At 33.5% G+C, this 12,083-nt stretch overlaps 1 protein-coding gene across 1 annotated transcript; it reads left to right on the forward strand.

Moving 5' to 3' along the window:
• Window positions 1-2,563: 2,563 nt before the first annotated feature.
• LOC113331585 lies at window positions 2,564-4,990 on the forward strand. Its single transcript, XM_026578290.1, has 4 exons — window positions 2,564-2,826; window positions 3,747-3,821; window positions 3,933-4,073; window positions 4,367-4,990. The coding sequence occupies exons 1-4, from the start codon at window positions 2,656-2,658 to the stop codon at window positions 4,700-4,702; spliced, it is 723 nt and encodes a 240-aa protein (XP_026434075.1). The 5' UTR covers window positions 2,564-2,655; the 3' UTR covers window positions 4,703-4,990.
• Window positions 4,991-12,083: the final 7,093 nt, after the last annotated feature.

Raw genomic sequence — 12,083 nt, forward strand, 5'->3', positions numbered from 1 at the left:
ATTTATCTATTCCAATAGACTTTTCTGTGTGAGACAAATTTGTTTATCAAGTCTTCAACTTTGGGTCGTAGCAACTATTGGTTGTGGGTGAGATTAGCTAAGGGAATCAAGTGCGTAGTATCCTGCTGGGATCAGAGACGTAAGGAACGCAACTATACCTTGAATCAGTGTGAGATTGATTAGGGTTCAACTATAGTCCAGTCCGAAGTTCATTGGTAGTAGGCTAGTGTCTGTAGCGCCTTAATACAGTGTGGTGTTCAAACTTGACTAGGTCCCGGGGTTTTTCTGCATTTGCGGTTTCCTCCTTAACAAAATTCTGGTGTGTGTGTTATTTCTTTTCCGCATTATATTTTGTTATATAATTGAAATATCACAGGTTGTGCGTTAAGATCAATCAATTAGATAATCCAACCTTTGGTTGTTGATTTAAATTGATTGACACTTGAACATTGGTCTTTGGTACCGTTCAAGTTGTTTCACATAATAATCAGGCTCGCGGATTTCTATCTGCTTGATTTGCTGATTACATTGTGAAACAGAGATATAAACTCTTTGATATACTTTTCTCTAGATTGAGTTTGTTTGTCTAGTTGATTCTCTAGAAAGTATATTGGAGTAAGTCATCTCAGATTGCCAAACGAATTGTTTTTTTTTTTTTTTTTTTTTTTTTTTTTTTTTTTTTCATTTTTAAGTACCAATGACATTTTGGGGACAATATTGCTCTATAATATTGGTCAACCCATGTAGGAGCTGTCCAATCGTTATAGATTCAAAATTGAAAGCTCGCCGCGCGAGCTTTCAAGACTGTCTATGATACGCTCTTAATTTTCTTGCGGAATATAAAGTATGAATTATATACTTCTGATGCTGCATTAAAGACATACAAAATTCTGATATTTCTATGTTTCTACAGCTGGGTAGAGGTGATCTTCCGATTTTCATATTTGTCAAAAATTTAGGCAAGGACTGTTCTTCATTAGCCTCTCGTCCTCACCGTCAAACTAGTCATATTACCCGATTAACCCTCGTATATTTTTCGATATATACAATTCCATGATCAAATCCACTCATAAAATTGATCTGAAAATCATGAAATCGCCTTTTGAAACAAACAATCGAAATTACAGTTTAGGGGTAACTTACGAGGAAATTAATGAGAGTAACTTCCACGAACCCTTATGAACTATTTCTCCTTCTCTTTAATAAAATGATAATTTTGCAAAATCTAGGCTCGTAAATAATTTTCATGGAAAAAACAGGATATGCGTGAAATTTTCCATCTGTGGGTTGTTGAATGATAAAAAATTGAAAAATGGGCCTGATAATTGTTTTCATTATACTGGAATACATAACAATGTTATGATTATTTCAACACACATTCTCAAATGGAATCCCTAGCACTGATACAATCTTTTAAAGACATTCAACCTAGAACTTGTAATTCTGTTGCTCATGAACTAGCTAAATTGGTAAAAAACAACAAGTCGTCTATGTACTCGTCTGTCCCTCCTGTTTGGTTTAGGCCTTTTGTCGAGGAGGACCATTATCTTTTTTGAAAGCCGTTACAAAAAAAATAAAAAAAATAAAAGTAGTTAAGGGATAACTTCAGGAGTTATTAACAACTATGTTTTTACTAGAGTGGATAGTTTGGTTCGGTGGTTTGCAAAACACGCTCCCATGTAACAGCTCTCCTTTATCCCATCCTAGTTTCTTCGTTTCGGTTTACACGGCGATTGAGATGGAAATGTATGAGATCCGATTTCTCAAATCCTGAGCTTACTTTCTACACTGCCTTCCAGGTTTGCAAAACTTACCCACCAACAGATAGACGAGGGTAAAACAGCATTTGAAGACTGGAGCTTTGATTAGCTGGAGGCTAAACAATAACTTCACAAGCGATGGCCCCTAGAAACGAATAAGTAAACACCAACATAAATTCTAGAATAAAAAAAAAATTGTAATTAGACAAATCCATTGGGATTCTGGAGGGACAAGTTTTTGAGTTGATAACATGTTCTTGTTTCCAATGTTCCAAGTAATTTTTCTGTAATTAGGGTAAGCAAATCAGCCAGTGTGACTTTAATACATGTCAAAAAGTTTTAACCGTTTTATGTCAATCAAATTTTCTCCAGGCTGTCATTGTTTGAAAAATCATGCACTAGAAAGGTACAACGACAATTTATCGGTACTGAAAAACAAATGTATTTTTATGTTAAGGACTGATCTGTAAATAGACAGAGCTTCCACAGAGTAATGTGGCAAATCCAGTAATATTTCGAAATCCTAAACCTTACTTGATAATCATAAGAAAACAAAAACCTGTTAAAAAAAAGAGTTTTTTCAGAAAAAAGTACCTGCGCTTGCTGTGTTCCCGCCATAAACACCATATCACCATCCCTCTCATTTTTCATTTAAAATAAAAATAAAAAATGTAAATATATAATTTTTTATTTTTTATTTTGTGTTTAATGAATTAAACCGCCTTTTGTCCAAAACCACGTATCACGCTATAAATAACTGAGGTTTCTGAGTTAGGGTTTTTTCAAAAAGAACATCTGTGCAGAGTGCAGCTACAGGTAAAATTGGTTAAGGTGAGAGACAGAGAGAGAGAGAAGAGAATTGATCATTTGATTCATTGATTCTTCAGGTATAATCATGGTGATGAAACCAGCATGGTTAGAAGGTTTAATTGCTGAAACATTCTTTACAAATTGTGGGACCCACGAGAATCGCAGGAAAAATGAGAAGAACGTATTCTGTTTGGATTGTCTTCGTAGTATTTGCCCTCACTGTGTTTCTTCTCATCGTTCTCATCCACTCATACAGGTTCAGTTTCATTTTTTTTACAAACACACTTTTACTCAATTTCTCTTTCACTACTCTGGTTATATTCAAATTCTACTCTGTTTTTTTCTTTTTTGTTTCTTGAAATTTAGCTCTATCATTTTGATTAATTGTGCTTTGTTTGTTTATACTCATTTGTTGAATTTTGTGATTTGAGGTTGTAAATTAACTGTTCAAAAGATCTTGCTGTTCTTGAACTAAATTTCATAGTATTTAGAGAAGAAAAATAATGTTTTGCTTCACTGTTACTGTTAATTCAACTTAAAAGCTCTTTGTTATATTATCCGCTGCTGTTTTAGTTGATTAATTCCATTCCAAATCCAATTTCCGTTTTTCTGTTTCTTTAGAATCCATCAATTCCTTGAAAATTTCATATGAATTACTTAATTTTGATAGTATTCTGTTTGTAATTGTTGGATAAATTTTGGAAGTATTGTTTGTTAGGAAATTTTGTATTTTATTGTCTGATTTTCCATTGATTCCCTCTGTTTTAGATTTGTTTCTTTCCTCTTTTAGAAAATCACTATTATACATATTTTCTGTAAGGTTCCTTAGCTCCCGTTGCTTTCATGAAAGTGAAAGTTTGACCAATTTTTCCTTCTTCTTTACTTCCATCAATAATTTTACTGTACTGAATTTAAAACATATAATTCAAATTTCTTCAACCTCACCCTCAATAGCAATGATGCTGCCCTAGTGCCTAAGAACTGTCATTTTTGTTCATAAATTACTAAAATATCCTTGGTATCATACCTCTGAATTGTTATCATATTTTGCTTAATTCAAATTGTAGACGTTTAATGAGAAAAAGTAAGAACTGCATAATTAAATTAAACGAGTTTGAGTGAGCTGGTGGTAATCATTGCAACAAATCTTAACTAATAATGAAAGTTGCTGTACAGGTGCGACGGTACGTTTACAACGATGTGGTTCGATTGGATGATCTCGAGAAGCTTATCGACTGTTCTTATGTTCAGGTAGAAGAATTTTAATTAGTCCGTGAAGATGACTTGTGTTTGACCAATGATAATAATCTTTAAAATTTCAAGACATGTTTGTTAAATGAAATCACACTTATGTTTTTGCAGCCTTACACTATAAACAGTGCGAAAGTAATCTTTTTGAACCCAAGGCCTCAGACAAGGGCTTGCAAGGGTTCCGCCAATATTTGCTACAATTGTGACAGAATTCTCCAAGAGAAATATCACTTCTGTTCACTTTCTTGCAAGGTATATCTTTAAGTTACTTAATAACACTAGTTTACAAGTAATGAATAATATATGATTGATCCGTACGATCACACTAGATGTTTAATTTCGATTTTCGTTCTTCATCATGAAATTTAGCATATACATATATATAGTTACTTACTACATTTCATAATCCTTGACCCGTACCTTAAAATTGTGCCATTAAACAAAATAACTTTTTGAGTATCTGTTTTTATCGAAAGAGATTAAGTTGAGAGCTTAAGTTTGAATTATTAATAACACGTACGCCTCGAAAACGAAATGAAATGCAGGTTGATCACGTGGTACTACAAGGTGGAGACCTGTCAAGTATACTATACAGATTCCACGAATCCGATTTCGAGTTCTCGCAGTTCGAGGGTTTGCAAATGGATGGTTCAGACATAACAGAAGAAGATGATACAACTCCTAATTCAATTTTGGAAGATCACCCATTGGGTTTCAAGAATTCATCTTGTTCCAGTAACAATTCTAGGAACAATTCTGGTATTTCGCAAGATTCCTCGGTAGGTTTAGTTAAGAAAAAGAAAGGAAACGGGTTTTTCCCTGGTAATGTTTTTTCCTTTAGTAGAAGAAAGGGAGCTCCTCAAAGAGCACCACTTTCTTAGAAATCAAAATCAAACCCTTCCAGAAAATTTAAGATGGTTGTAGGGTAGGTAGTTATTAATTAGTTAGCGATGAACTCTGAAGAATTGGCATGTACGTATGTTGAGATTAGCAATCTCGACTCATATTATGTTGAGAGGTTTCTCTTTTTCTTCTTTAATCTCGTCGGAAGGTGCTGCTTAGAGCGTTTCCATTACGGAAATAGGTGGCAATACACAGCCGTAGAAAGCGGTACGTTATTGTTTACCAATTTTGTAATCGATGTAATGGAAAATGCACATAAATATATAGATAGGTATATGCATGCATGGTTATGTAATATAAACTTAAGAATTTACTAAAATTTTCTTTTACTTGGTTATAATTGCTAAATCAATTTAATGAATTGTTACTGATAAGTAGAAATGATTTGAATACTACGCGTAAATTTATAATGAAACTCAAAGTGTAAATTTATATATGAGATCGTTGCTGATTGATATTTCATAGCTGATAAGATTTGAATGCTAGGGGCATTGAATAATGAATATACCCTACTCTTTCATCTCATACCCTACTCTATGAATCTTCGAGTGGTCACTTCCAATATATCTGGAAAGAGAAACTGAGAAGAGCTAGCTATACGCCTATACCATATTAAAGGTTGGTCTACCTTTTAGAACAGTTAGCTTGCAGTACAAGATCCTTCGTTTAAGAGTAGAGGGGACACCGAGACTTGTTAGTTTACTCTATTGAAACCAGGGTTTGAAAAACGGGTCATGCCTCACGTCATCGCCACTGGATGTGACCGTTATAACGAGTTTTGTCAGGTGTGAAAACGTTTCGGAAAAAACGCGTTTTTTATACGTTATTTTAAAATAACGGGTGTTATAATGGTTAAATAGAAAATAAAAAAAAATTATGATCTGAAATCCCTATCTAACAGTTATAACGTGCGTGAAAACAATTATAACGGGTCTAATAACGTTGTTATGACATTTTTTATATATTGTTATTTTATTTTTTATTTTCAAAGTTATTATTGTAATTTTTTAATCTTTAATTTAAAAAGTAAAGAATTGTTAACAAATATTTTTAAATTATTTTTCTATAAAAACGGTTATAACTGACGTGAAAACGGAAAAAAAAAAAGGTCTAAAAAACTCGCATTAAAATGTTATTTATAAGCAAAAAACGTAAAATTCAATTTTAGAAAAACAGTTATAACGTGTGTGAAAACGGAAAAACGGTCCTAAAAAACTGTCGTTATTTCCTATTTATCGGCTTTTTATAGGCACGAGATTCGGGGACCCTCACGGCCACGATATATGAGCGTGACCGTTTTAACGGCGGTTTTTCAGGAAAAACGGGTGTTTTTCAACCCTTGATTGAAACCTAAAACTTAATCAAGGAGGGTTCCATATCCATTATTACACTCTTAAAAGTTAATTAAGGAGGGTTCTATATCTGACGAGATTGGGGCATACCCAGATTAATTGGGGTATACCCATTTTATTCCTATCCAAACTAGTGTGCTAAGGGGTGTCTAAAAGGTGTTAAAAGACCAAATTGCCCATACTAAAAAACCATGCCGACCAAAACATATTAAAAAAAAATCAAAATCTTTCTTCTACACTCTAACTATACATGTGAAATCAAAAAAAAAAAAAAAAAAAAAAAAAACGAAGAATCAAAACGAACCAAAAGTCGGCAAGGTATTTTTTGTCGACCTTGCCGACTAAAATATAGTCGGCAGGGTATAAGGTTGAATACCATGCCGACTTTTCATCTCTGAGATTAACAGTTACAGGGTCGGCAAGATATCCATCTCTATACCTTGTCGACTATATTTTAACTGGCAGGTTATGAAATTAATACCTTGCCGACTAATCATGCATTTATAACACCTTCTATGTATGTCAAAAATCATATAGTCGGCAGGGTATTTTTTTATCGACCTTGCCGGCCATAAGTTGTCGGCATGTTCTTCATCCGCAGACCTTGCCGACCGGATATAGTCGGCATGTTCTTCATCCATAGACCTTGCCGACTTTTCATACTTTCATAACTGAAAATGTTGATTCCTTCTATAATTTTGAGTATAAAATCGTCCAGCGGCTCTACAATCCCATATTTATAAGTGTTTGGGTAGTACGATTTCATTTCCGTTACAAGTAAATTCTTAAAAGAAAAAAAAATCTCAAAAATCTACCCACATCCATGAGTTCAATCTAAAATAAAACATAATTTCAAAATTTTAATCAACTAATTAACTAATTAAATTAATTATCCTAATCACATTTATCAGTGTTAATTATTCAAGGGTAGATTAGCCATTTTTGTAAATATGTGGATAAGGGGGTTTGTATTTTACTTCAAAATGACCTTATTTTGTCTCATTTGGTATACCCCAATTAATTTGGGTATACCCCAATTAATTTGGGTATACCCCAATCAAGCCAGGTTCTATATCTATACACTCATAAATTTACATTATCTCGTATTTTTGGGAGTTGTTTTTCTTAATAGAACTTAAACGGTATTATAAGTGAAACTAATATTTTGGGGATATGTTTGTCTTATAAAAATCTCGAAATGCCTTTTTTTGTGTGCAGATATGTAGAATTTTGTAAGATAAGTATCCCCTAAAATATTAGCTCCAACTACCCTACCTTTTAGTTATATTAATAAAAGTGTGAGACAATATGAATTTGAGAGTGTGAAGGAATCTTTCCTCAAAATCAATTTGTAGTTTTTTTTTTTGATGAAAAGATTAGGTATATTAAACTAAACAAAATAATTCAATAATTTTACAATTTCATTTTTATCAAAAATATTAGAACTAATGCTCTCTTTTTGAACTGGCTGGTGCATATGCATTGACCTGTGCTGAAATTTTCTGATCCTCGCTTCTTTAGCATTCGAGTCCGCTGCTTCATTGTGATTCCTGTTTATATATCTAACTTGAGTTTGAGGAAGATTTCCTAGAATGGTAATAGTTTCTTCTATAGTATTCTCCGCTAACTAAGAATTGTCTTTGTTAATGATGGAAACTGATAAAATTTTACAGACTGTGACGATAGCTACGCTAGACAATAAATTTTCTTCTAGCCATTTTACCGTCTTTAGAAGAACTTTCGCTTCAGCATGAAGGGCCGAGGAAGCCCATTCGGAACCTGTTGTAGTATGCATGAAAGCAAAATTCATTAATAGGTCCTCTTTTTTTGTAAAAAGCATCTATGGATATTATCCAATCATTCTTAATATTGGACCAAGAAGGTTTTATACCCTTTACTTTCTGGATGCAATGGGTTTGTTTCTTATCTTTGATATTCGAAGAGATCATAAACTTCTTAATATGATCTATTAAAACTGTTGGGTTTGGGACGGGATACCACTTCACATCTATATTTCCAAATGAACCATAATATTGTCTTAATTTTCTCAATAAATTGCAGAAAAAAATTGCATCTGTAATCCATTTTTCTATCCAAGAAGTTATCAAATCCGTGTGAATTTTGGAGTTTAATGCATCTAAAGAACAACCAAACTATTGGACACTCTCGCGACATCTCCGAGTTATGAGATGCTAGTCTACTTCTCATATGAAGGATCTTCTGATATAATTTCCATACAAAAAGTTTAATTCTTGGGATAACTTGTATTTTCCAAAGTTTCTTCCAAGGAAAATCTCTGTTGTATTCATAAGCCCGATTCTGGTTAATGATAAAATTGTAAATTGTTTTTGGTCGAAAAAACTCTCGATTGATGATGTTTCCATCTAATTTTATCTGCTTCTCCTTTATTTGGTGAAATAGCTACAATTTTTTCTTTTATTTCTGTAGAAAATAGATCGTCTAATTTTTCGATGTCCCAAGAACCTTCAGAATTTATTAGTCTTGAACTTTTTCCGGTAAAGGATCTTCTATATCGCTCGGTTTTTGAAGTTTATCTGAATTGGGTATCCAGTTGTCCTCCCAAATCTTAGTATTAGCTCCATTTTTAGAGTTATGGTAATATTTTGCTACAAGCAACTTCACCCATAATTGATCTTTTTATGTCATTAGACGACTAGCCAATTTCGTTAGGAGAGCTATGTTGAATTTATGAGGATTTTTAATACCTAGTCCCCCTTGCGATTTTGGCTTGCACATGCTAATCCATGCTTTTATATAACCTCCTTTTCTTTTCGACTCATCTTTATTTCACTAAAAATCTCTTTGAATTCTATCTAATTTATCCAGAGTTTCTTTAGGAATAGCCAGCACATGCATTTGGTAAGTTGGATAAGCTTGGAGGATGGATTGAATTAAGACTGTCCTTCCCGCTTGAGATAACAGCTTGGCCTTCCAACCTTATAAAGACGCCTAGTATCTTTGGAGAAGGGGTTCAAAGTTTTCCTTTCTGTTTTTATCAAAGAAAAGAGGGGTTCCAAAATATCTATCTTTTTTTGTCATCAATGGAATTTTAAGGATCTTCGCTATTGCTTTTCCACGTTTTGGATGAATCTTTGAGCTAAAATAAATTCCAGATTTTTGGAGATTTACCATTTTCCCCGTGATTTCTCCAAAAGAAGATAGAATATCCAATAAAATTTTTGCTTCTACTAGGCCTGCTTTAGTGAATAGGAAGAAATCATCTGCGAAGAATAGGTATGATATAGTTGGGGAATGTTTATTTATTTTGATTCCTGAAATTATTTTCTCGTATGTTGCTTTTTCAAGGAGTCTAGATAAGATCTCCATGCAAATAAGAAAAAGGTACGAAGATAGGGGGTCTCCCTATCTAATTCCTCTAGAATTAGAAAAGGTTGGGCCTGGGATCCATTTAGAAGAATAGAGAAAGAAGTGGTGGAAATGCATTGTAAAATTAGATTAACCCAGGCATCACTAAAACCTAAAGAAGATAGAGCTTTCTTAATGAAAGGCCATTCCACCCCATCAAAAGCTTTATAGATATCTATTTTTAGAGCTAAAAAATGTTTTCTTTTAGCTTTGGAAGTTTTCATTGAATGCAGGAGCTCATGAGTGATTATAACGTTCTCAGTGATTTGTCTCTCCGGAAGAAAAGCTGATTGATTAGGCGAAATAATCTATTTAGAATGGGTTTTAGTCCGTCGGCTAGCATTTTTGATATAATTTTATAAATGGTGTTGTTAAGACTGATGGGTTTGAAATCCGTTGATCTCTGTGGAGTAGAAATTTTTGGGATGAGGGTAATAAAAGAGTGATTAAATTCTTTCGCCATTTTCCCTGTCTTAAAGAAATCTTGAATCGAGAGAATAATATCCATACCCAGGGTTCCCCATTTTGCCTTAAAAAAACCCGGTTGAAATCTGTCCGGGCCTGGGGATCCCCAAGGGTTCATATTTGACAGGGTGGACCGAATTTCTTCTCTAGATGAGATTTGAATTAAGGCGGAGTTTTCTGAATCTGAAATACACGGCATGATTATCTCCGATAGATCAATGTTGTAGCTAGTCAATTGTGTAGATCTGATTTATGTGAAATGGTTGATAAAGAGAGAGTTGATTTAGTCTCGATCTGAAAGCCAAATGCCCGAAGGTTCTCGAAGGTTGTGTATATCATTTATTTTCTTCCTATTTGTAGCAGAGGCATGGAAATATTTTGTGTTTTGATCATATTCTTTAAGAATTTATGTCTGGATAGTTGATGGTAATAATCATTCTGATTTCATACCATTTTCCGAGTTTAGCTTGTAAATTCTTGAGAATATCTATATTGGAAGATAAATTTCCTGATTTATGGATGTTCTTTATGTTATTATTTAATTTCTTTATGTTTTTGTCGATATTAGCAAAGACATTTGAATTCCAATGAGCTAGGTCAGCAGACAGAGCTTTAAGGTTTGTTAATAAATTCCTTGTCGAGGAATCTGTAGCGTGAAATTTCCAATATGCCGCCATAATTGAAGTTAACATAGGATGAGATAACCAGGATCTGATGCATCTAAATGGTTTTTTGAGTTTTTTTTGGTTTCCGGATTTGTATCAAGGAGTATGGGGGTGTGGTCGGATCCTACCATGGTTAGATGACTTACCTTTGTATCAGGGAATATATGTATCCACTAGAACGATAATGCTCCATCAATACTTTCGCATATATTGGCCTTTCATTTTCTATTGTTTGACCAAGTAAATGGTGCCCCTTCAAATCCCGCATCTTGAAGACCCAGAGAATCAATAACTCGTGTTACAAAGGCTTTACTACTTGAGCTCTAATTGTTACCACCTCGTAGTTGAATAAACCTAGATACAGTGAAAAATATACCGTGATTTCTTCTGAAAATAAATCGTGTCTTGTGGCCTTTGGTGTGTCATTCTAACATTGAGATTGCTGTAATCAAATTGGACCCACCTTTTATCTCTATCAGGATTTATTTCGAAAGTTTGCCCAAAGTAAATCTATCATTCTCGCTTGGTGTTATAGAGATCGGTTTAGAAGTTGGAAACATACATAGATGAGATGTTGTTTATTTATTTGAAGTTGTTGAAGTATATTAGACGCATTATGGTTTTCATGGATCATACATTTCAATCTCTGGATGGAGACCACACCATCTAGCATTGCTTCAACAAAGAAAATTAAAAAATCAACTAACACAAGTAATTTTTATTTATTTTTTTACAAAATTTTCTTCATTTTTATTCACATCTTCAAATCGATTATATTATGGTCAAGAACAAGACTATAAGTAATAAAAACTACATTCAAGTCTTCTTTTGAGAAGAGAGTTGGAATACCGAAAAAAATTTCAAATACATGTAGAGATACGATTAAATAAGAAAGAGGATTGGAATAAAATCCCACCATTTGATAGATATTTTTCATAAGAAAAAGATGACTCTCAAAACAAGAGAGTGTGATGCTCATAGCCTCATAGTATTAATCATGACAACTTCTAAAACCAACAGAATTCTTAAATCTCTTTTGTTGAAAACGAGATTCAATTTTTGTTGGTGTGATTCGAAGAAGCTCTTCATAATGACATACCCAACATTAAAAAGGCCATAAAGACCAAGAAGAAACGTTATAAGAGCGCTATGAAAACCAAGGAGAAAGCCGAAACGACAACAACACATTAAAGAGAAACAATAACACTAAATCTTAATCCTACAAACCAATTTCAAAGCAAGAAAATGAAAGAAACCTACTCATGAGATCCAACTCCAATGGAGAGCAAGACGAAAGAGAATAGAGGAGGAAGATAGAGAGTAGAGAGAAGGGCTGTACAAGTTACTCCTTAGAGCATTTTCAAAGGAGTTTGAGTATCTAAAAAAACTCATACCACCTAGGAGTTTAAAAAATTATTTTTAAGAATATTCTCTCCAGTGGTAGTTGTATAAGTAAAACTTTATCTTATTTGGCAATTTGAGTTTGGATG

Source organism: Papaver somniferum, chromosome 1, assembly GCF_003573695.1.
Source record: "Papaver somniferum cultivar HN1 chromosome 1, ASM357369v1, whole genome shotgun sequence".
In the NCBI taxonomy this organism is placed as follows: Eukaryota; Viridiplantae; Streptophyta; class Magnoliopsida; order Ranunculales; family Papaveraceae; genus Papaver; species Papaver somniferum.

What these genes read in the sequence shown, in the direction of transcription:
- LOC113331585 (XM_026578290.1), top strand. Translation starts at nt 2,656, where the DNA reads ATGGTGATGAAACCAGCATGGTTAGAAGGTTTAATTGCTGAAACATTC. An exon ending in TCGACTGTTCTTATGTTCAG is followed by an intron (nt 3,822 to 3,932) that starts GTAGAAGAATTT and finishes ATGTTTTTGCAG; the next exon opens with CCTTACACTATAAACAGTGC. An exon ending in TCTGTTCACTTTCTTGCAAG is followed by an intron (nt 4,074 to 4,366) that starts GTATATCTTTAA and finishes AATGAAATGCAG; the next exon opens with GTTGATCACGTGGTACTACA.